Source organism: Pithys albifrons, chromosome 34 (genome assembly GCF_047495875.1).
Source record: "Pithys albifrons albifrons isolate INPA30051 chromosome 34, PitAlb_v1, whole genome shotgun sequence".
NCBI lineage: Eukaryota > Metazoa > Chordata > Aves > Passeriformes > Thamnophilidae > Pithys > Pithys albifrons.
The window spans coordinates 1,380,187-1,403,628 of NC_092491.1; the positions used below are offsets into that span (position 1 = coordinate 1,380,187).

The 23,442-nt window shown below is 54.6% G+C and overlaps 3 protein-coding genes across 5 annotated transcripts in view; 2 read left to right on the forward strand and 1 right to left on the reverse strand.

The window, feature by feature from the left end:
* LOC139684170 (zinc finger protein ZFP2-like) overlaps window positions 1-23,442 on the reverse strand; it is a 152,486-nt gene that overhangs the window by 44,926 nt on the left and 84,118 nt on the right. The gene's annotated exons all lie outside the window — the stretch shown is intronic.
* Window positions 262-11,425, forward strand: LOC139684185 (zinc finger protein 774-like). The gene is given in 5 exon segments (XM_071579790.1): window positions 262-307; window positions 493-535; window positions 1,203-1,436; window positions 10,551-10,681; window positions 10,684-11,425. Coding segments are annotated over 5 exon segments (873 nt in total). The 3' UTR covers window positions 11,103-11,425.
* On the forward strand, window positions 4,479-10,773 carry LOC139684179 (serine/threonine-protein kinase pim-1-like). 3 transcript variants are annotated; one of them, XM_071579784.1, is made up of 8 exons: window positions 4,479-4,550; window positions 4,689-4,739; window positions 4,946-5,312; window positions 5,967-6,143; window positions 6,421-6,555; window positions 6,801-8,107; window positions 8,769-8,841; window positions 10,493-10,773. In XM_071579784.1, the coding sequence occupies exons 1-5, from the start codon at window positions 4,479-4,481 to the stop codon at window positions 6,525-6,527; spliced, it is 774 nt and encodes a 257-aa protein (XP_071435885.1). In that variant the 3' UTR covers window positions 6,528-6,555; window positions 6,801-8,107; window positions 8,769-8,841; window positions 10,493-10,773. The 3 variants fall into 3 exon arrangements, with proteins under 3 accessions (XP_071435885.1, XP_071435888.1, XP_071435886.1); XM_071579787.1 differs by having other exon boundaries at window positions 6,421-6,530; XM_071579785.1 differs by lacking the exon at window positions 10,493-10,773 and adding an exon at window positions 9,854-10,182.

Here is a 23,442-nt window from a genome sequence, read left to right on the forward strand (position 1 = left end):
TGTTTTGCTGCTCCTCCCTTGCTCTGCCCTTTCTCTGCCCAAGTTCTCATCGGACCCTTTAAAAGGCTCTGCCCAAAGGCCTCAGTAGAGCTTTAATCTGAGTTGTGGGGTTTATCAAACACATCACATTCCACCCCTTATTTCATACCATATGATCTCAAAGCCATATCCCATTTCCATCTATCTCCTGCCCTTGAACAGCTCTTTTTCTTTTCAGGACTGTCTTCCACCCCTCTGGATGGCAGGCTTTGTTCTATCACGATGGACACTTGGAACAGGAAAAGCGAGTTGAGGAGACCAGAGAGGGGCAACACCTGGGAGAGTCTTTTGGGGATAAATCTTGATGTTTTGGAGGTTTTTATGGACACAGGATACCTAGTGACTTCTAGAGATGGACTTGGGCAGGAGGAATCCCCAACCCAATGTGCTCACATCTGGTTTTTCCCCCAAACCCAGAATTTCTCTGTCCCAGAGCTTGACTGGGTGGAGGAGGAGGCTGCGAGGAAGAGGAAGATGCCCCGGGACCCCCAGGCAGGTGGGGAGGAAGTCAGTGCCCCTTTGCCCCTCCCTTGTGCTGCATCTTCCAGCCCAGCATGGCCCTGGCTGCAGGACAGCCCCGCTGCCGACGCCGTCCTGCCGGGGCCAGGTTTGGGGGGATCTCCTTGGCCTTCCCTGTGGCCTGGAGGCAAATCCCCTTCCTGTCCTTGTTCCCTCCTGCCCCAGGCCCCGAGCTGAGCACGGGGAGCATGGAGAGCACAGAGGACAAATCCCCCCAGCAGAACCTGGTGGCAGAGGCTGTTTTGAACAGCTCCAGGATGCAGGAAGTCACTGGGGAGGAAAAGCCATGGAGATACCTGGGGGGTGGGGTGGGGTGGTGGTGGGGGCTCCAAAGCCAACCCAGGGTGCTCCAAGGATGAAAGACCCACCGTGTGTGGGGAAGGCGGCTGAAGCTTCAGCTGGAGCTCCCACCTGGAAGTCTGTGAGCGGCTTCACTCTGGGGAGAAGCCGTACAAGTGCTTGGAATGTGGGAAGTGCTCCTGCTGGAGTTCCAACCTGATCCGCCCCTAGAATACCCACACCGGGGAAAGGCCCTCCACATGTGGGAAATGTGGGAAGGGCTTCAGCAGCAGCTCCAACCTGATCCAGCCCTATGAGTGTTTTGAGTGTGGAAATTGGATTAAGATCAATTTGTGTCTCCTCAGGCATCAGCCCATGCGCATGGGGCAGAGGCCACTCTGCTGCACCAGCTGCAGGAAGAGCTTCAACCAGAACTCCAATCTTGTCACCCACTGGAACATCCACACCGGGGAGAGGCCGTACAAGTGTGGGAAGTGTGAGAAGAGCTTCAGCCACAGCTCCAACCTCATGAACCACCAGCGCATTCACACTGTGGAGAGGCCCTGTGAGTGTCCTGAGTGTTGGAAGAGTTTCCCTGTGCCTTGACCAGATGCTGACACAGCCACCAGTAAGGGAGGCCCTACAAGTGCCCTGGCTGTGGGAAGAGCTTTGTTTGCTGCTCCCCAACTTCGTGACCCATCGGAGGACACACACTGGTAACAGATCTGGTGACCCACATTCCTGGTGATCCACACTGGAATCCATTCCTGGTCTCCACATCCTCCTGGTTCCCTGTAGGCACTTGGGTGAACACAGAGGGAAAAACATCCACAGGGACACAGACAGACATTGGAAATTCATTGGGAAGAGCTGATTTGTTGACTTTTGACCTCCAAACGTCTCTCCTGCTCTGTCTAATTGTTTCTTTTGGTGCCATTAAGCAACACTGGATGATCTTTAAGGACTTTTCCAACCTAAATAATTCCATGATTCTAATTCTCTGTGCCCCCCAAGCATCTTCTACAGCCAAGGGGTGACACTCTGGGGCAAAGACCAAGAGTTTGGAGACAGTGGTGTGGAAACCTTTTCAAAAAAGGCTCTTGCACCCACCCAACCCAACCCCATGGAGACTCACATGATGCTGACATAGAAATCCTTTTCTTTGGGCTTTGATTTTTATTCGTTCCATTTCATCCCTTAAAACCACCCCAAACTGGGGTAAAAATAAAGAAATCAAACAAAGACATGTAAACTCCAACATGTTATTGGGATTTGGGGAGAATTTGGGGATTCAGAGATGTTTTTGAGGACTTGGCTGTTCTGGGGGATCTGAGGGAGGTTTCCCCAAAATTGGGGGTACCCAGGCTGGGTGAACGTGGCCATGATCTCATAGTTATGTCAGCAGTCCGTGTCCCCCTGAGCCTGTCTGTTCTCCAGAAATTCCCATTGGCTGTTCCAGTGCCTGGCCTGGGTCTCCCCACATGGGCTGTTCCCCACCAAAGTTCCCAAATCACTGATGAGGTGCCCGAGCTGCTCCTGGTTGTAGCTGTACCTGTCCACCATCCTCCAGGCCAGGGCCTGTTGAGAAGTGACACTCAGCTTTTCCCGGGAACTGAAACACGCCTGGGGGTGCAGGGACACAGGTCATGGGGTGCCACTTCCTCTCCCCCAGCAGCCCCCAGCTGTCACAGCACATTGGGAGCTCAGGGGCCCACCCTGGACCTCCTTTTGCCACCCCACTCTGCCCCACAGCTGCTGCAGCACTGACTTCTGGGTGGGGGGAACACGCCCATCAGCTCCCAGGGATGGACAGGGAGTTTGGGGACCCCCCCCAGTGTGGATCCATCCCCCACAGAGCCCCTGGGCTCAAGTGATGGAGGACAGGGGGGAGCCCTGTGAGAATCCCTTGTCCTCTGCTCCCCTGCCCCCTGTCCAACACCCCTTTTCTCCCAACTTGCACCCCTTTCCCATCGTCCCCACAATCCCCAGCTCCCACCCAGCTCAGTTTGGAGGTTTCAAAGTCTCACCTCCTTTCCCACTCAGTTTGGAGGTCCCAGTCCCCCTTTTCTCCTGCTCTCCCACCCTTTTCCCATTGTCCCTTGAAGGGGAGCTGTTAAATATTGTGTACTGCAAAAGCTGCTAAATCGTGTGCATTCCAAATTAAACCTGGATTTATTAGTATGGTCTGGCATCCAAATGGCAGCAAAACCAGTGTTGTACTTCTATTCTTTTTAATTCTCTCCACAGTCTCCAATTTCCCCCTGTAACCGGACAGGAGAACACAAACAGCCCTGGTGCCGCTGGGGAGCTGCGCTGACCCCAAGGGGCTGGATTTCTCCCTCCCCATCGTCCTGTTCTGCCCTCCCCCGGGCTGGCTCTGGCTCTTGCTCTGACTGGCGCTGGCCAGACGCCCCGGGGCTGCTCACCGAGCAAATGCCTTCCCAAAGAACAGGGACAAGTCCGCTTGGCATGGGAGGAAGCGGCGGCAGGGCAGGACGAACGGGCGGGATGGGTCCGGGAGATGCCGAGCATCGGCGGCAAGGGGCAAGGTTGCCGCCAAAGGAGTTTATTTAATAAAGTGAAGAGGCAGCTGAAAAAGTCGGTGACTCCGGCCGGGGCTGCTTCGGAGCGGAGGGGTTGCCTCCGGGGCGCGCGGGGACAAACGGGCGACGGACAAACGGACAAACGGCCCTGGCACTTTGGCGACAGCGGCGACAGCGGCGGCAGCAGCGACAGCAGCGGCAGCAGCGATTCGCTCTCGCACATACTATTACTCTTTTCCTCCTCTTGCTCTCCGGTGCCCCGCACCCTCGGTGTCCCTCTCCCGGTGTCCCGCACCCTCTCCCGTTGTCCCTCTCCCGCTGTCCCTCCCGCGGTGTCCCTCTCCCTTTCCCGGTCTCCCCCTGCCCCTGGCGGCCCGGCCCATGGCCCCGGTGTCCCTCCCCCGCTCCTGGCCGGGGCCGCCCCGTCCCCGCCCCTGCCTGGCCCGGCGCGCTCTCGCCTTTGCCCGAGTCTCGGCGTGCCGGCTGCGGCGCTGCTGGACGAGAATCTGCGGCTGGCTGTGGGACGGGCTCGGCCTCGCCGCCCCTTGGCTCCGCCTGCTCCGGCTCCGGGCCCGAGCCCGAGCCCGAGCCCGAGCCCGAGCCCGAGCCCGAGCCCGAGCCCGAGGGCTGCCCCTGCTGCGGGTCCGGCCCTGGCGCCTCCCAGGGCTGTCAGAGGACACCGGCGCCGCGGCCGCTGCCGCCTCGTCTGCGGCTTCCCCTGCCAGAGCTCCGCCGCTCGGCAGCGCGGCCGCGAGCAGCGAGCGGCCGGTGCCTGGGGCGGTCGGGGATACCCAGCCCAAGGCGGTCGGGGATACCCAGCCCAAGGTGGTCGGGGATACCCAGCCCAAGGCGGTCGGGGATACCCAACCCAAGGCGGTCGGGGATACCCAGCCCAAGGCGGTCGGGGATACCCAACCCAAGGCGGTCGGGGATACCCAGCCCAAGGCGGTCGGGGATACCCAGCCCAAGGCGGTCGGGGATACCCAGCCCAAGGCGGTCGAGGGGCGCTCGGGGACCGTGCCGGGCCCCGGGTCGAACGCTGCCGGCCACGTCTCGCCCGCAGGGAAGGCGAAGGAGCTCCTGTACAGGCGCTACCGGATGGGTTCGCTGCTAGGCAGTGGCGGCTTCGGCAGAGTCTACGCGGGGACTCGCCTCGAGGACGGAGCCCCGGTGAGTGGCGGGGCCGGCGGCGGGCGGAGGAGGAGGAGGAGGAGGAGGAGGAAGAGAAGGAGGAGGAACATGAGGAGGAGAAGGAGGGTTGTGCGGGTCGGGCAGCGGGCTCAGTCCGCTGCTCCCCTTGGCTCGCAGGTGGCCATCAAACTCGTGCGTCGGAATCGCATCCGGCACTGGGGCAAGCTGGTGAGTGAGCGGGGCCAGCGGCAACAAGCGGGGCGGGACGGGACGGGAGGAGCCGAGCCTGGGAGGGTGGAAGCCGCCAGGACGCTTGGAGGGAGAGCGGGCGTGGGGTCAGTGCGGGGCGGGAGCATCCCAGGCTGGGTAAGGGGTACCAGACAGAGCTGTGACACGTCATCAGTGGCACTGACGACATCGTGGTCCCCCCGCAGCCCGACGGCACCCGGGCGCCCCTGGAGATCGTGCTCCTGAACAAGGTGTCCACTGGGTTTCCTGGTGTCATCCAGCTCCTGGAGTGGTTTGAGCTCTCCAACGCTTTCTTGTTGGTGATGGAGCGTCCACAGTGGTCTCAGGACCTCTTCCACTTAATCCGGGAGTGGAAGTTCCTGCCAGAGGAGGTGGCCTGGAAGCTGTTCTGTCAAGTGCTGAAGGCTGTACAGCACTGCACCAGCTGTGGCGTCCTGCACCGTGACATCAAGCCCGAAAACATCCTCCTCGACCTGGCCACCGGCAACCTGAAACTCATTGACTTTGGATGCGGCACGTTCCTTCGGGACAGGGTGTACACCCAGTTTGCAGGTGAGCCCACACCCAGGGGGATGCTCCTGGTACCGGGCACCTCAGGCATTGCATGGCCATGCTGCACTGGGGACTCCCCATTAATCTGAGAGAGAATGGGATTAATTCTCCAGCCAAGTTGCTTTAGGATTGGGATGGGGTGGGTGAGCTATTGCAAGCCAGTGCCCAGCCTTGCTGACAGCCCTCACCACTCATCCCGACCTGGGCTGGAGTGGGTACAGGGCAGAGCCAGCCTGATAAAAACACCGGTGAGGGTAGCAGAGAGGAGGGCTCAGAACTCCTGCAGCAGCTGGTTAGGTGTGCATGCCAGGAAGGTCATGGGCTGCTCTGCTCCCCTTGTTTGCCTTGTCTTATGATTGATTAACTGTTGAGGGCAGTGCAGTGGGGCAGGGAGAAGACATGGCTTTTCCTCACCACTGGGTGGGTTTGTTCCTTGTGGGTAATGGTTGGGCCTTCCCAGGACTTCTGCTGCCCTCTTGGACACCGGTGGCTTCTCCTACAACCCAGAGTTTGTAAGCTGCTGTCAGGTGCTGGTGAGAAGGCAGCGGGTCCCAGCGTGTGGCAGTGGGGCAGGTGCCACATCCCCAGGGATGCTCAGGCGAGGGTCTGGGAGCAGGAAGCATCCCCCTGGTGAGCTCTGTCTGTATTCCATAGGAACACTGTCATACAGTCCGCCGGAGTGGATCCACCACAAGTACTACCACGGCGAGGGGGCAACAATCTGGTCCCTGGGCATCCTGCTCTACCAGATGGTCTGCGGGAAGCACCCTTTCCTGCAAGGCTGGAGCACCATGGGGGGGCAGCTCCTGTTCCCACAACCGGTCTCTCGAGGTGGATACCCATCTTTGTGGCATGGGGGGAATAATGGTGTTGGGAGTTGGCAGCGGGCTCATGTGGATCCTGCTCTTGAAGCTGTTTATATCCCCTGGTTGGCTGGAGGAGGTGGCACATGTCCTGCCATCCTGCTCTCCTCCAAAACAGAGAAGTAATCGGGAAGTTTGGATGCAGCTCTGAGTGCCCCCAGAATGGCCTGGGCACACAGACAGTGGGACAAAGGGGACAGGATCCTTCTCCAGCTGACCGTCAGTTTCTGGTTTCTCTCCCCCAGAGTGCCGACACCTTATCAAGTGGTGTTTGTCCATCCGCCCCTCAGAGAGACCATCACTGGAAGACCTATTCTGCCATCCTTGGGTGCAGGGCATGCACCTGCCCTAGAAGGTGCTTTGTTTGATCGAGGGACCTGGCAAGTAACCGCTCCACACATCTCCTGGCAATAAGAAGCAAAGAAAACCAGACTTTTCTGGCATAAGTGTGGCACTAGGGGTAGATTAGCACATGGAAACGCATCTCACCTCTTAGTGTGGGAGCTGAGCTGCACACCTGGTCTTCCATGCATTGCTGGCCACCATCCAACCTGGTTTTGCTCGCCCTGCTTTGCTGAGAGCTGGAGCCCTTGGCACAATGCTGACAGCCTGGTCTCGCCCACAGGGATGGAGAAGGAGCCCTTGGAGAAGCTGTATTGGGTGGGCCTGCTGCCAGAGACATCAAGGCCTCTTTGTTGACCTGGACACTGCCCACCTGAAGATGATGGACTTTGAAGCTGGCACCACCATCAAAGCTGTCTTCCACACCTAGTTTACAGATGAGTACACCCCCAGGGCGATGCTCCCAGATGTGGGCCTGGCTGGCTATTGAAGGTTCCCCCCTTTGCTGGTGGGAAATGCTATTAATTCTTCAGCCCACAGCCAAGCTGCTCCTTGGCAGGGGGTGGAGGGTTGGTCTGGGCTGGTTGTGAAACAAGAGCCTCAGCCAGCCCTGGGCAGGGGCTGGGGCAGGGGGAGTGGGCCTGACAGAAACCAACACAAAGGTGGGGCTGCAGAACCTGTGCAGCGGCTGGTTTGGTTTGCAGTTGAGTGCAGAACAGGAGAGTTGGGGGGATGAGAGATTGAAGGGAAAATGACCTCTGAAGAAGGCCTTGGGGTTATTTCTTCTAGGGAAGATATGTAGGAGGGAGGAAGGGGTATAGGGGACGTGATAACAGCCCTGTGGGTGCAGGAGGCTGCTCTTTGGGGATGCTGCCTGGCTGTCCCCGCAGCCTCCATGGGAGCAGGTATAGAGGGGCTTCTTTGGTAGTAGAGAAGATTTCACTAAGATACTAAGCTCTTTAGCTCTAAGGATGTTAAGCATCAGGACAGGCCTGGGGGGCTGTGAAATCTTCTCAGAGACTTGTAAGTACAGATCAGACAAACAGCTCCCACCCATCCTGGTGGGGTAGGTGAGGAGCTGATACATAGCCCTGGAAGCTGGGCTTCTTTCCAGGGTTCCCAGTGGGGTGTCCTGCAAACCTGGCAGTGCCCTGGGCTGACTGTTACGTGGGATTAAAGCTAGTTGTTTTTGTCAAAGGAAAGGATGGTCATAGTTACCTGCCCCTTTGATGGGGGAAGCATCTTTGCCACAGGTATTTTGGCATTTCTGTGGATCTGCTGAGACCCGGTGGGTCAGCACCCCTGTGGCAGTGTGGGAGAGGGAATAAATCCTGCACAAGAGGCTGGTTACCCCCATATTCTGAAGGGAAGCTGTTTTTCCCTGAGCCCATGTGTCCAGCCATGTGCTATTGATCCCTGTGGATCTGATGTGTTATGATTCCTGTTGACCCTCAGCGGGCCGAATGGCTGAAGCTCTCTGACCCTCTGCTCCTGGAAATGCCAGAGCAGGAGCAGAGCCTGGAGCCCGACCTGCTGGAGCAGCTCTGAGCCTGCTGCCGGGAGTGGGAGTTAAGGAGGAGTGAGCATGAGGTGGGACAGCTGCTCTGTGTTGTGGTTTGTCTACAGGAGCATCCTCCTCCTCTCTCCTCAATCTGAGGGGATGGGGATGGAGGTTCAAAGCTTGTTGTTGCCCTGCTGTCTTCTCTCTTGGCCTATGAGCTCCAAGGTGTGGTCTCTGCTGTGGGACCTGCAGCTTGAGTGTGAACAGTGCCCAAGGCTGCAGAGCTTGACAGGAGGAAAACCCTCCTTATTTTGGCTCAAGGAGGGCAGGCAGGGGCTGGTGGGTGAGTGAAGATCTCCCCTTGCAGGGTGGATGTTGCAGAGGACCCTGATGGGGTGCTACCATTTGTGTGTACTCCTGGGTCCTTTGACCGTGTCTGGTTCTTTGATTAATGTTCTTGTTAATATTTCCTGCCTGCTTTTGGTTTTGTGGCATTTTTCATATAATTTCCCCTCCTGACTGCTCTCCGTGGTGCTGCAGCCCCCCTCACTTGCTGGGACAGAGCTGTGTCCATGCTGGTGTGGGTCTCACCTGCAGCCTGGGCTCCTGCAGTGTGGGGCAGGCGGTGAGCCCCAGACCCACAAGCAGCACACTTTCCTTTCCATTGGCTCTGTGGTTTCCTCAGCTTTTGCTCTGTGCCATTCTTTTTTCTCTTTGTTTTATCACATTTTCCCTCTGACTCCTTTGCAGGTGGAAGAAGACCTTCTTCCAGAGGTGGCACCTGCTCAGCCAGAGCTCTCCTGTGCTATTCCTTTGATGGCAGGTAAAGACAGTGGAGCAAGGGGTTGTGGTCCCCCAGGAGGCTTCTCCATGTGTGGCACTGTGCTGGCATGGGCTGGGAAGCAGCTCACCACTCCCAGGGTTTTTTTCCAGCAGCTACTTCTTGCTCCTTGCATCCCCCCAAGAGCTGAAAGGCTGCTCCTGCCTGGCTGCATCCCCCAGGCATGGGCTGAAAAGTGAGGGCTTGAGCCTCACATCCTGATGCAAAGTCTGAGTAATTTGGGCCTAATTAGCAGAGGTTCAGGGGTCCCTGTGGGTGCTGTGGGAGGAGAAGAGGAGCTGGGAGTGGGTGCTGGATGAGGGCAGTGCCTCTTGGCTGAGCCTCAGGAGAGCTGGCCCCATTCTCAGCAGTCCTGTGAGGGTGCAAACTGGAGCTGAGTAAGGGGATTTCACACTTAGAGGGTGGAGGATTTTGGAAGGAGCTCATCCTGCTGTGTGCAGAGCTGCAGGGTGTCTGTTGGTGAAGCCCCAGCATTTCCCCCTCCCTGCTGCCTCTTTGATCCCTCTGCTCTGCCTCTCAGTGACCCCTCGAGCACGAGTTCACCCAGAGGGCCAACAGACACCAGGATGAGGGACATGATCCTACTCTGGTGTCAAGGGAAGAACAGGAGAGCTTTCCCTTCCCAGCTGGGCAGTGCATCCATTGGAATATCCCACTATCAGCTTTCCCTGCTGATGCCAAATTCCTTTTCAAAGAGCTCTGCCAGGCGGTAAAAAGGGTCATCAATCCTGATTGCCCTCTGCTGCTCTCAGGGCTGAGGCTGGGATCTTCCTTCCCTGGAAGAAAGTCCCAGGTGTGATGATCCCATTGGCTTGGCTTCTGCAAGCAGTCAGGTCTGCTCCCTGTGGTTTCTGCAGCTTCCTTTGCCAATGCTTGGCCCATTTGTTCTTTGTGATGGCCATCCATGGATGAATCCATCCATCTTGGAAAGGCAAAGGCTGAATCAGGTGCCCAGCTGGGATCCACCTGGCAACCTCCCTCTCCATCCTTACAGCCTGGGCTGTCCTGCCTGACTCTTTCCAGCTGAGCTTGCCAGGCAGCATCAAGTTGAATATCCCTGAATATCCCTGTGGGTCTCAAGCATCTCCAGGCCATGTGGGAGCAGCTCATTGAAGCCAAGCCCTGAGTGGGCTGGAGGCAATGCTGGCCGTGAAGCAAAGGCTTTGGTAGCACTGCATCCAAGAGGTGCCATAGTCTTTCCCTGTGAGGGGTGGGTCCTGCCTGCCGTGTCTCAAGGCAATGGGAGAGGAATTTCCCAGTGCCCAGCATGTTTCTGGCAGGAGGCTGCCAAGCTGGAATAAGCAGGATTCCCCCCTGGGACCAATGTGTGTAAAATAAAACAAATGCCACTTGTTCAACCAGCCTTTGAAACAGAAACCCAACCCTGAATAAATCTGCTTAAAGCAAGAAATTCATCCCTGGGTGCTGCTGTGGAACAGCAATAAAGCTTCCTGGTGAATTTTCTTTCCTGCTCTGGGTGTGCAACAGGAATGGAGGAACAGGCTGGAGGCCCCAGGCTCCTTTGAACTGCTGGTGTCTGCTGCTCATGGGCTCTTTCTTTCCATGGCATTCCCCTTGTGAGTTCCTTTGCAACCTCAGGCACATTCCCTGTCCTTGTTCCTTCCTGCCCCAGACAGCTGAGGAAGCTCCAAGGATGAAAGAGCCGGTCTGTCCCGGGACGGCGGGCGAAGCTCCAGCCGCAGCTCCGACCTGGGGGTGCAGCAGCGGCTTCACACACGGAAGAAGCGCTACAAGTGCTTGGAGTGTGGGAAGAGCTTCCGCCAGAGCTCTGAGCTGCTCAAACACCAGCACATCCACACTGGGAATGGCCCTACATATGTAGGGAATGTGGGAAGGGGTTCTGTCAGAGCTCCAATCTGAGCCGCCACAGGAAGATCCACAGCGGGGAGAGGCCTTACAAGTGTGGGGCGTGCGGAAAGTGCTTCACGCGTAACTCCCACCTCGTCACCCACCGGTCTATCCACTCCGGGGAGAGGCCCTACAGCTGTGACGAGTGTGGGAAGAGGTTTCAGGCCAGCTCACATCTCCTTATCCATCAGCGCACCCACACAGAGGAGAGGCCCTTCTGCTGCACCCACTGCGGGAAGGGCTTCAGGCACAACTCCCACCTCGTCCCCCACCGGTGGGACCACACTGGGGAGAGGCCGTACAGGTGTGATGAGTGTGGGAAGGGCTTCACTGACAGCTCTAACCTGACTCCACACCAACGGTCCCTCCAGTGAGGGAAGCCCTACGAGTGCCCCGACTGTGGGAAGAGCTCTTGATGGCTCTTGGGGGGCCTGGGGACAGTTCTGGGGCAGTTTGGGGTCCGAGGGGGCATTTGGGAACCCGGTGGGGCAGTTCTGGGGCAGTTTGGGGTCCGAGGGGGCATTTGGGAACCCGGTGGGGCAGTTCTGGGGCAGTTTGGGGTCTGGGGGCCGATGAACACTATTCTGCTCATGCCCCAGGGTGCCAGGTTATACATCTGGGGTTTATGAGGTTCAAACCAGTTTTTTCTTTGTATCACTGTGTGTGTTGTGATCTTTTCATTAAATTGTAACTCTGACTTGTCATCTCTTTCAGAGTTGGGTTCATTTCCCCTGCCGGTTTCCCTTTCAACCAGCACAGGGGGTCTGGAGGGGATTTGGGAAGCAGGAAAGGCAGTTTGGGGGAGCCTGGAAGGGGGTTTGGGAGGGTCCCTGGGGAGCTTTTGAGAGATCCTGGGACAGGGTTGGGGAGTCTGGAGAGGGACTGGGGGGGCTGCTGGGGTGATTTGGGAGAGGAAAAAGTGGGTTTGGGGGGTCAAGAAGAGGGTTTAGGGCATCCTCCAGGGGATTTGAAGGGGTCTGGGGAGGGGAAAAGGGATTTAGCAGATGGGGGGGCTTCAAAGGGATTTGGGGGCTCCTGGGGGGCTTTAGGGGGGTCTTGGTGGGTTTTTGAGCGGTCCTGGTGTGGTCTGGGGGTTCTGGGGGCAGTTTGGGGGTTCTGGGGCAGTTTGGAAGGTCTGGGAAAGGTTTGGGAGTCTGGCAGGGGGACAAGGGTTTGGGGGTGGTTTGGGTGGTCTGGAGGCAGGTTAGGGGTTCTGGGACAGTTTGGAGGAATTTGGGGGAGTTTGAGGGAATTTGGGAAGGTCTGTGCTTTGAGTGGGCTCTGAGGGTCCCCAAGGAGCAGTTGGGGTCCTGGGGGGGCTCTGGGGGTCCTCAGATAGAAGTTGGGTTTACTGGGGGAGCTCTGGGGGTCTCTTTGGGGTCCCCCTACTCAGGGGTCTCTGGGGGTCTCTCTGGGGGTCTCTGGATGTCTCAGAGGTCTCCTGGGGGTCTCGCAGGGAGGTGTCTCTGGGGGTCTCTAGGGTTCCCCCCGATTTAGGGGGTCTCTCTGTGCCCCCCAGACTCGTTTCTGGAGCAGACCCTGCAGGAGAGGGGAGGGGTCTCTGGGGGTCTCTCTGGAGTCTCTCTGGGGGTCTCCGGGGGTGTCTGGGATCTCTCTGGGGTCTCTCTGGGGGTTCCTCTGGGGGTTTCCCCCTGGGGCCCCCCCTGCTCACCGACTGCTATTCCCTAAGCCCCCAGACCGGGGAGGTGATGACCCCCAGAGCCAAGAGAGCCCGCCTGGAGGGTGAGGGGCACCCCAAACTGGGGGGAGGGCTGGGGGTCCTGCATTATGGGGGCACTGGATTTGGGGGGTCTTTGGCAGGCACTGAATTTGGGGGTCTTTGGAGGGTCTTTGGGGGTTATGGGGAGCCCCCCAATTTTATTAGGAGGCTTTCACCTCATTTTTTCAGGGGCTCAGGAGGGTACCCCCATAGTTATCTGGGGGGTCCCCCACATTAATTCAGGGGGTCTCCCAACAGGAATTGGGGGACAAGTGACCTACAACACCACGGTGTGCCCAGCATGCAGAACCGCCTGGTTCCACAGGGACTGCATCCAGGTGGGAGCGGTTCCCTCAGCCCCAGGGTCACACCAGGGGCTCAGCAGCATCACCAGGGCCTCACTCACACTGCTTGTTTCTCCTGCAGAGAGATGGTCTGCACTCCATTTCAGGCCTCCCACTGCAGCAATGATGAGGAATTTCCCTGGGAAATGATCACCATGGGGATCCGAGTCCCCTCGAGGTTGGTGTCCTTCTGCCTGGCTCACAACACAGGAGGGGGCAAGTGCTGTGCTGTGCCAGAGCCTGCCCCAGCAGTGCTGGCCCTGCACTGTTCCAGGAGTGCCGGGCTCACCTTCACACGGCAGTTGGAAAGGACACAGTGGGACAAGCAGGGACAGCCTGCACCTGCCTGATGCTGGGCCAGAGGGAGCTCATCAGTTTTCCTTTCCCTATCAGACACTCACAGGGCTGGACAACAATGCCTGTGAAGAGCAGGCACAGAGGCACAGGCGCTGCGATGCCCACGGGGGCCGTTCTCCCGGAGGCAGGGAGATGGCAGAGCAAACGTGTTGGGAGATTGCTTGCAAAAAGGGAATTTCTGAGCAATCCAAACTGCTTCAACTCCGTGAGAATCATGCTGATACTTCAGCCTGCAAGGACACACACCTGCTGTTTGTCCCGTAGGCGACGGTCACTCCTTGCAAGTGTTTTCATGAGAACGTCTCAACTGCCTTCCTGAACTCCGGACATGGACCTCAAAACATCGGGATGAGATAATACAAACACCGGACTTGTGAGAGATGGGCTTTTAACCAATTTGAAGTTCTAGGGTGTTGGGGTGAGACCCTTTTAGCCAATCAGATGTACCTCTAACCCCATATAAACCGTGTGCTGTGTGAAATAAAAGGTCTTCACTATAAACTTCATAAGTTTGTTGGTGAAGTCCTTTCTTTCCGCGAAAGTTTGTTTACTTTACACACGGGGTAGGTGCCAAAGCTGCACCCGGGGGCTCTGCAGGGCCTGAAGCAGAAGGACCCAGGAGAAGAGCTCAGCCAGATGCTGTCCCATGCTTTGGACACTGCCATGAACCTGTTTTGCTTCCTCAGGCCCTGGGAACTGCTCCTGTGCTCTTCCTGTGCTGCTGAGGGCACCCACAGACACGGCTCCAGCCTGACAGACAGCACAAGCAGCTGGAACTGTGGCAACTGTGCTGCTCTGGGTACAGGTGAGAGGCAAAGCAGCCAGGTGCCCCTGGGCCAGGGGCCAGGCAGGGGCTGGCAGCGGGTGCCCAGGGTGGGCTTGGCACAGCCTGTCTGCTGCAGGAGGGCTGGGGGCACTGCTCTGGCCTATCCTGCCCCGGCCTGTGGCAGCCCTGCCATCCCTGATTCCTCTTACAGCCTGCAGGGATGACTTGGAGCTTGCTGGCCCCAGCATGGCCAGACAGCCTCTGGACTGGAGCCTTCTGACAGCTCCACACAACAGCCAACCAGCATGCCCAGGACAGGCAGTCAGGTGCCAGGGGAGCTGTTCCCTGAATCCTCAGCACCAGAGAGCAGCAACCTCCGCACCAACCAACAGGCAACATCAGAGCAGTCTCTGGAATCTCCCTCACAGCAGATGAACAGCCCCAGCCCTGACAGTCAGCTGACATCAGAGCCATCCCACAGCAGCGCCCAACGTCAGACCCCCAATCCATCCGTCCGGTCCAGAAGTCGCCATGGGAGGAGCCGCGTGCCAGCAGCAAGTGCGGGGAGACACCGGCCCAGGCAGACACAGTCAGGGACATCCCGCAGGCGAACACGTCCCCGTCTGCAGCGTCACACCCCAAACCAACGAGGCCAGGCCAGAAGTCCCCATGAGAGGAGCTGTGTGAGAGCACCAAGGAACAAAGGAATCTTTTCCACCGACACAACCAGTATCCCAACAGCACCAGACGACAGCAAAGAGAGAACTTCCCAGTGAAGCTGGAGCTCCAGCTGATGCTGGGCCCAACAGAGCCTGCCAGGAACACCACGCAGCTCCTGAAATCTCCATCCCTCTGGACAGCCACCTCCCTCCAACCCTCATGCCCTGCCCATTCATTTCCCCCTCCTGCCCACAGTTCAACCCTCCCTTTCCTGGCCTCTCCCTCTCTCTGGACAGTTGCCACCCTCCAACCCTCATGCCCTGGCCATTCATGTCCCTCCCTGGGCCAATCCCATCCCCCCGTGCCAGTCCCATTTTCCCCCTGCCTTTGGCTTGGCATGAGCTGTCCCCAGGGTGGGTGGGGGATGCCCTGAAATGGGTGTAGGATGTCCTGGGATGCCTTGGGGTGGCTGTGCGATGTGCTGGGCTGGTTGTGACAAACCATGGGATGCCTTCGGTAACAATCCCAGCCCCACCGTGCCAGTCCCATCCGCCCCATGCTCAGGGTGGGTGTGGAATGTCCCCAGGGTGTAGGATTTCTTGAGATGCCTCGGAATGAGTGTGGGATGTGCTGGGGTGGGTGTGGGACACCACGGACTGCCCACTGTGCCCATCCTGTCCTTCCCTGGGCCAGTGCTGTCCCCCCGTGCCGGTCCCATCCACACCATGGCCAGGGGTGGGTGCAGGATGTCCCAGGAGTGTGGCATGCCCTGGGATGCCTTGGGATCAGAAGGCAGCAGGGACAGCTCACACCAAAATCCCTCTCCAACAATGTCACACCCCAAATCCATTCGGCCAATGCAGAAGCCCCTGTGACAGGAGGTGTGTGAGAGCACCAAGGGCTGGGAGGCACAGCCACAGCCAGGAGGCAGCAGGGACAGCTCCCCCACAAAATCCCTCCAGCCAACACCGTCAGACCCCAAATCCATCTGTCCCACCCAGTAGCTGCCATGACATGAGCTGAGTGAGAAGCCCAAGAGATGGAAAGGGCAGTTCCAGGCAGGAAACATCAGGGACACCCCACAGGCCAGCAGGGTCGTTCCCCAGATCCACACAGCAGTGCACAAGTCGCTGGGACAGGAGCCTTGTGAGAGCAGCAGGTGTTGGGAGTGGCGCTCACCGGTGGGACGGTTGGACAGAGCCTCACCTGTCTGACCCAGAGATGGCTGGAGCATGTCCTGGGGTTCCATGCCATGACTGTGGGATGTGCTGGGCTAGGTGTGCAATGCCATGGGATGCCCACTGTGCCCATCCTGCCCCTCCCTGGGCCAATCCTGCCCCCCATGCCGGTCCCTTCCACCCTATGCTCAGGCGTGGGTGTGAAATGTCCCCCAGAGTGTTGGGTGTCGTGGGAACTTCTGAACCTATTTCGTGCTTAATCTACATAGACCTGACCTTCCAAATGGCTTAAGGCTGGTTTAGGGCTGGTTCAGAGCTGGTTTAGGTTTTGTTTAGAGCAGTTTTTAGGGCTGGTTTTAGGCTGTTTTAGTGCTATCTTAGAGCTGATTTAGGTTTTGTTTAGAGCTGGTTTTAGGGCTGGTTTAAGGCTGCTTTAGTGCTAACTTAGTGCTGGTTTGCATTTTGTTTAGAGCTGATTTAGGGCTAGTTTAGGGTAGGTTTAGGTTTAGCTTAGGGCTGGTTTTAGGGCTTGTTTAAGGCTGGTTTACAGCTCTTTAGGTTTGGTTTAGAGCTGAGTTAGGTTGGGTTTAGAGCTGGTTTTAGGTCTGCATTAAGGCTGGTTTAGGGCTGGTTTAGAGTTGGTTTACATCTGGTTTAGGGTCGGTTCAGGGCTGCTTTGGAGATGGTTTAGAGCTGGTTTAGGTATTTTTTATGTCTGTTTAAAAGCTGGATTTAGGGCTGGTTAAGATCTGGATTTAAAAGTGGTTTAAGGCTGGTTTAGGGCTGGTTTAGCATTGGTTTAGGGCTGGTTTAAGGCTTGTTTTGCAGCTTGTTTAGAGCAGGTTTAGGTGTGGTTTGGAGCTGGTTTGCAGCTGGTTTAGAGTTTGTTTACAGCTAGTTTAGGGCTGCTTTAGAGATGGTTTAAGGCCCTTTTATGTCTGGCTTAGGGGTGGTTTAACGCTGGTTTAGAGCTTGTTTACATGTGGTTTAGGATCGGTTCAAGGGTGCTTTGGAGATGGTTTAGAGCTGGTTTAGCTCTGTTTATAGCTATTTAAAGACTAGTTTTAAGGCTCGTTAAAGTTTGGATTTAAGGGTGGTTTAAGGCTGGTTTAGGGCTGGTTTAGCGATGGTTTAGGAATGGTTTAGCATTGGTTTTAGGGCTTGTTTGAAAAATGTTTGCAGCTTGTTTGGAGCTGATTTAGAGCTGGTTTAGGGCTGGTTTTACAGCTTGTTTAGAGCTGCTTCAGGGCTGGTTTGGAGCTGGTCTTGTGTATTTATGCATGTGAGTAATTGAATGGCACTGAAGAGACTTGCCATAGTTAAGGCTGGCTTAGGGCTGTTTAGGTTTTGTTTAGAGCTGGTTTTAAAGCTGGCTTAGGGCTTGTTTAGGGCATGTTGAGGTTTTGTTTAGAGCTGGTTTTACAGCTGCCTTAGGGCTTGTTTAGGGCATGTTGAGGTTTGGTTAAGAGCTGGTTTAGGTTTGGTTTAGAGGTGGTTTTAAGGCTGGTTTAAGGCTGGTTTAGGGCTAGCTTAGAGCTGCTTTACCTTTTGTTTAGAGCTTGCTTAAGACTGGTTTAGGGCTAGTTTAAAGCTTGTTTACATCTGGTTTAGGGTTATTTTAGGGCAGGTTTGGAGATCATTTTTTTCAGAACACACTTGGCAAAGCATGTGAAGAGCCAATTACCAAGGAGAACTTTGACGCAATTTATCAAACCCTCACCGCCAGATCTGAGTTCCTGGAACTGTTCCTGGGCTACTCAGCAGATTGCAGAGTCCTCAGTGTCACCCACCTCACGGAATTCCTGGTAAAAGAACAGCTCCAAACTGAAGCCAGGGAAACAACTGCCTGGGAGATTATTTCAAAGTACGAATCCGTTGATGAAGATGTGCACAGTTCAGGTCTTTGATATCTCTCATGTAGAGGCTTCTGCCCGTGACTGGGGTTTGTTTGCGAGAACCTCCCATGGGTATTATTTTAAAAGCAACGGATTTTTTGGATGGATTTTTTCTTTGTGTTTTAATTTTTTTTCATGTTGCTGTGAATGGCAGGAGGAGGAACTGGCTGATGGAGCTGCTGTTGGGCATTTCCCACTTCTGGACATGGGGATCTGTTCAAGGAGGAAAGACAGTGACAATTTAGGTTTGATTTCACAGTGAAAATTCCAAACCCTTTCTCACTCAGCCATCCCTGCTACTCAATGCCTCTGCCTTTTCCATGTCTAGGAGACAGACCTTCCTTCATCTTGGTTGCTGCAGCCCTGATTGCTGCTATCAAGGATTCTGTTGAGGAGCTGGGGCTCAGCCTGCAGCATAGGGGGGAGTTTCCTCTACTCCACTGCAGGCACTCACGGCAACTTGTTTTCTCCAGGCTCCCTCCAGAGTCAGTGGAGACAAGAGAAGACCCTGGAGGCTGCTGGGTTCTCTGACTGTAAAACTGGCATGCAAAGGTTACAAATCTCTCCCTGGCACTCCTCTCTTGCCCTGCATTTAGATCATTTGATAGTAACAGCAATGAGCAACTGAAGGGAAACAAGAGCATTTTGGTGCAGTCGGGTGTGAGGTGGCACCGTGTGACACACTCTGTGAGCCATAATTAACTCCAGGGATTATTAAGAGCACTAAAAACAAGCTATATGTGCTTTCTATTCTGCCCTCCACTCTCCTTTCTTGAAGAACCAGAGAGCAAGAAGCTGTGGAAGGAAGCAAGGGATTGCAAAATACTTCATCTTGCTTATTTTGAAATCAATGGATTCTGAGGGATTGCCCGTGTAAAAGGCAAGTACTGAAAAATAAAAACATACAGAGTGGGTGGCATTTCATGGGTCAGCATTTGTGCAGTACAAGAGAGGCTTCTGGCACGCAGGTGGGACAGATGTTTGCAACAGGTCTGAGTGAGCCTGGAATTTCCCAGGAATGGGGTTAAATAGCCAACAGCCCCCTTAAAATTCTCTATTTTGGTGGAAGAATTCTTTGTATTTGGAAAAGATAAAGACAACAAAATCTCTGAGCACTCAAAGTGAAATATTGTGATAACTTTGATTGAGGCTCCTTTTAGTAAGCAGGAAGAAAGCCCAGGATGGGCCGTGGGGTCTGGGCCACAGCCCCGTTCTGGGGGGGACAGAGCCCCGTTGGGGGGGACACAGCCCCATTCTGGGGGGACAGAGCCCCATTCTGGGGGGACACAGGCCCATTCTGGGGGGACAGGGCCCCATTCTGGGGGGACACAGCCCCATTCTGGGGGGACACAGCCCCGTTGGGGAGGGGACACAGCCCCATGCTGGGGGGACAGAGCCCCATTCTGGGGGGACACAGCCCCGTGCTGGGGGGACAGAGCCCCGTTGGGGAGGGGACACAGCCCCATTCTGGGGGGACAGAGCCCCATTCTGGGGGGACACAGCCCCATGCTGAGGGGACAGAGCCCCATTCTGGGGGGACACAGTCCTGCTGTGGGCACTGGGGAGGGAAGCGGCGGGGATGGGCGGGGGTCCCTTATCCCCCTCGTGCATCTCCGAGCGCCTGAGAGACCAGATCCCGATTTCCAGGTTTGTCCCCTCCCCTCTCCAGCTTGTTGGGTTTAATCCCAAACCGCAGCAATCCCCTGTCCTACGGCCGCAGGCGGTCCGTGACACAGCACCAGTGCCGGGATAATGCCCGGCTGTGCCCGGCAGTGACTGAGGGGAGGGGGCTCAGTGGGGCACCCCCGCTGCCCTCGAGACGCTTTTTCTGTCCAGCTGAGCGATTTTCGGCGTTTGTTGGTTCCTCTAGTCTTTATTCCTCTCACAGCTCATTCCCCGCCCTCGGCACAGCCCTTCTGGAGGCACCGGACAGTGCCGGTCCCTCGGGGCAGCTCTTGCAGTGACACGGGGCGGGGACCCCCCGGTGCCGCTCATCGCGAACTATTTTGGCAGAAACTTTTTCCCTAAACTGTTTTACGCGAGGAAATTTGGCAGCGTGTTCTGCCAAGGCTTCTCCTGGAGCTGTTCCCTCAGGCCTTTGGGCAGAGCCTTTTACAGGGTCGGGTGGAGTGTGGGCGGAGCCAAGGGCGGAGCAAGGGCGGGGATAACCATATATGGAAAGGGTCTGCAATGCGGCAAAATCTGACCAATAGGAGGGCAGGGGCCACAGCCATGAGGGGACAGGGAAAGTTCCAGAACTTCCAAGGGGGAATTAAACAAGAACAGGGGATTTTATAACAAAACCTGAACCACAAACAGTAAACCAGTCCTGTAGTCCTGAAATGATTGTGTCTTCATTGTCGAGGGAGGGGACAGGAGGGGACAGGAGGGGACAGAGGGGACAAGAAGTGACAGAGAGGACAGGAGGGGACAGAGGGGACAGGAGGGGACAGAGGGGACAAGAAGGGACAGAGGGGACAGAGGGACAGGAGGGGACAGGAGGGGACAGAGGGGACAGGAGGGGACAGGAGGGGACAGAGGGGACAGAGGGACAGGAGGGGACAAAGGGGACAGGAGGGGACAGGAAGGACAGGAGGGGACAGAGGGGACAGAGGGACAGGAGGGGACAGAGGGGACAGGAGGGGACAGAGGGACAGGAAGGGACAGGAGGGGACAGAGGGGACAGAGGGACAGGAGGGGACAGGAAGGACAGGAGGGGACAGAGGGGACAGAGGGACAGGAGACTGTCAGTCTCACATACACGACCTGACAGACCATGCTCATTTTTATGACAGACTCAGGTTACATTGACAGTTTTATTTGCACAGAACAAAATTTCGTACCATTGGATCTTTCCAAGGGAACAGGAAAAATTACACCTAGAATGTGACCTTTAAATTTCTAATAACAGCAGCTTCTGATTGGGCTCTTCCTCTTTAATGTCCACTGGTATTTGCTCCAAAATCCCTCAGTTTGTGCCCAAAAATAGGGGATTTATCCCCAAATCCCTCAGCTTATCACCAAATCCCTCAATTTGTCCCCAAAATATTTGATTTTTTCCCCCAAACCAGCAGTTCCCAAAATATGGGATTTTCTCCCAAATCCCTCAGTTTGTTCCCAAAATATGGGATTTTACCCCCAAAACCCTCAGTGTGTCCCCAAATTTTGGGATTTCCCACTCCCATTTTATCCCAATCCTGTTTTTATCCCAATCCCATTTTATCTGAATCCCAGTTTATCCCAATACCATTTAAAAAATCATTCATTGGACAGATTTAAAAAAAAAAATTAAAGAATTCTTTGGAAAGATTTTTTTATTTAATTCTTACGAAAAATTAAAAAAACCCCAAAAGTTTCGGAAAGATTTTTTAAAAAATAAAAAATTCTTAAGAACAAAATATGAGATTTTTATCTCCACAATCCATCAGTTTGTCCATAAAATATGGGATTTTTCCCACATATTCCTCAGTTTGTCCCCAAATCCAACAGTTTATTCCAAAATACGAGAGTTTTTTCCCAAGTTCCTCACTCTGTCCCCAAAATATGGGATTTTCTCCAAATCCCTATTTTTCCCAAAAATTCAGGATTTTTCCCCCCAAATCCCTCAGTTTGTCCTCAAAAAATGAGATTCTTTTCCCCCCAAATCCCTCAGTTTGGCCCCAAAATATGGGATTTTTATCTCCAAATCCCTCAGTTTGTCCCAAATCTCAGGAGTTTATCCCCAAAACCCAAGATTATATCCCCCAAATATGGGATTTTATACCCAAATCTGTCAGTTTGTCCCAAATCTCAGGGGTTTATCCCCAAATCCCAAGATTTTATCCCTAAAATGTGGGATTTTTATCTCCAAATCCCTCAGTTTGTCCCAAATCTCAGCGGTTGGTTTATCCCCAAATCCCAAGATTTTATCCCCAAAATGTGGGATTTTTCCCCAAATCTCTCAGTTTATCCCCAAATATGGGATTTTATACCCAAATCCCTCAGTTTGTCCCCAAAATATCAGATTTTCCCCCAAATCCCTCAGTTTGTCCCCAAAAATATCAGATTTTTCTCCCAAACTTCCTCAGTTTATCCCCAAAATATGAGATTTTTCCCAAATCCCTCAGTTTGTGCCCAAAATATGGGATTTTATCCCCCCCAATCCCTCAATTTGTCCTAAATCTCAGCGATTTATCCCAAAAATAGAGGATTCCCCCCAAATCCCTACATCTGTCTCAAATCCTGGGGATTTATCCCCAAATCTCAGTGTTTTGTCCCCAAAATATGGGATTTTCCCCCCAGATCTCTCAGTTTATCGCTAAATTTCGGGGATTTATCCCAAAAGCCTGAGGGTTTGTCCCAAATCCCTCAGTTTCTCCACAAAACGGAGAATTTTTTCCCCCAGATCCCTGAATTTACCCCAAAATTCGTGGGTTAATCCCCAAATTTTGAGGATTTATCCCCAAAACTCAAGGAGTTTATCCCCACAAATGGGATTTTTCCCCAAATCCCTCAGTTTGTCCCAAATCCCGGTGGTTTATTCCTAAAACCCACTGATTTATCCCCAAAACGTGAGGGACTTACCCCCAAATATGGGATTTTCCCCCCAATCCCTCATTTTTTCCCAAAATAGCAGATTTTTCTCGCAAACTCCCTCAGTTTGTTCTCAAAACATGGGATTTTTTTCCCTCAAAATATGGAATTTTCCCCCAAATCCCGCAGTGTGTCCCCAAAATATGGGATTTTTTCCCCCAAATCCCTCAGTTTATCCCCAAATTTGGGATATTTTCCCCAAATCCCTCAGTGTGTCCCCAAAATATGGGATTTCCCAATCCCAATTTTCCCAATCCCATTTTATCCCAATCCCATTTTTATCCCAATCCCATTATATCCCAGTCCCATTTTTATACCAATCCCATTTTATTCCAATCCCATTTATCCCAATCCCATTTATCCCAATCCCAGTTTATCCCAATCCCAGATTATTCCAATCCCATTTTTATCCCATTCTCATTTTCCTTCCCAATCCCATTTTACCATAATCCCATTTTTATCCCAATCCCAATTTTCTTGAAAATCCCATTTTTAATTCCCAATCTGATTTTTTATTCCCAGTCCCATTTTTCTTCCAATCCCATTTTTATCCCAATCCCATTATTTATCCCAACCCTATTTTTTATCCCAATCTCATTTTATTGCAATCCCATTTTTATTCCCAGTCCCATTTTTATTCCAACCCTGTTTTTATCCCAATCCCATTTTTATTCCCAATCCCAGTTTATCCCAATCCATTGATCCCAATCCCAGTTTTATTCCCAATCCCATTTATCCCAATCCCAGTTTATCCCAATGCCAGTTTATTCCCAATCTCATTTTTATCCCAATCCCAGTTTATCCCAATGCCACTTTATTCCCAATCCCATTTTTATCCCAATCCCAGTTTATTCCCTCCCCTCCCTGGGTCCCTGCGGGGCTCGTTGGGGTCCCCTTTGTGTCCCCTTGGTGTCCCCTCCTGGGCCCAAGGTGGGGGGCCCGGGGCCACCTTTGGGGACAGCAGGGGACACTCTGGGGACACCGAGCGGACGGACATGGGGGGTGACACTTTGGGGACACTGAAAGGGGGGACACAGGGGATGACACTTCAGGGACACTTTGGGGACTCTCTACGGACACTCTGGGGACACCGAGCGGGGGGGACACGGGGATGACGTCAACGATGGTGCTGCGTGGGGACAGGAGTGACAAACCACAGGGGATACTGTGGGACCCCAGAGACACTTTGGGGACATTTTGGGGACACTCTGGGGACAGGCTT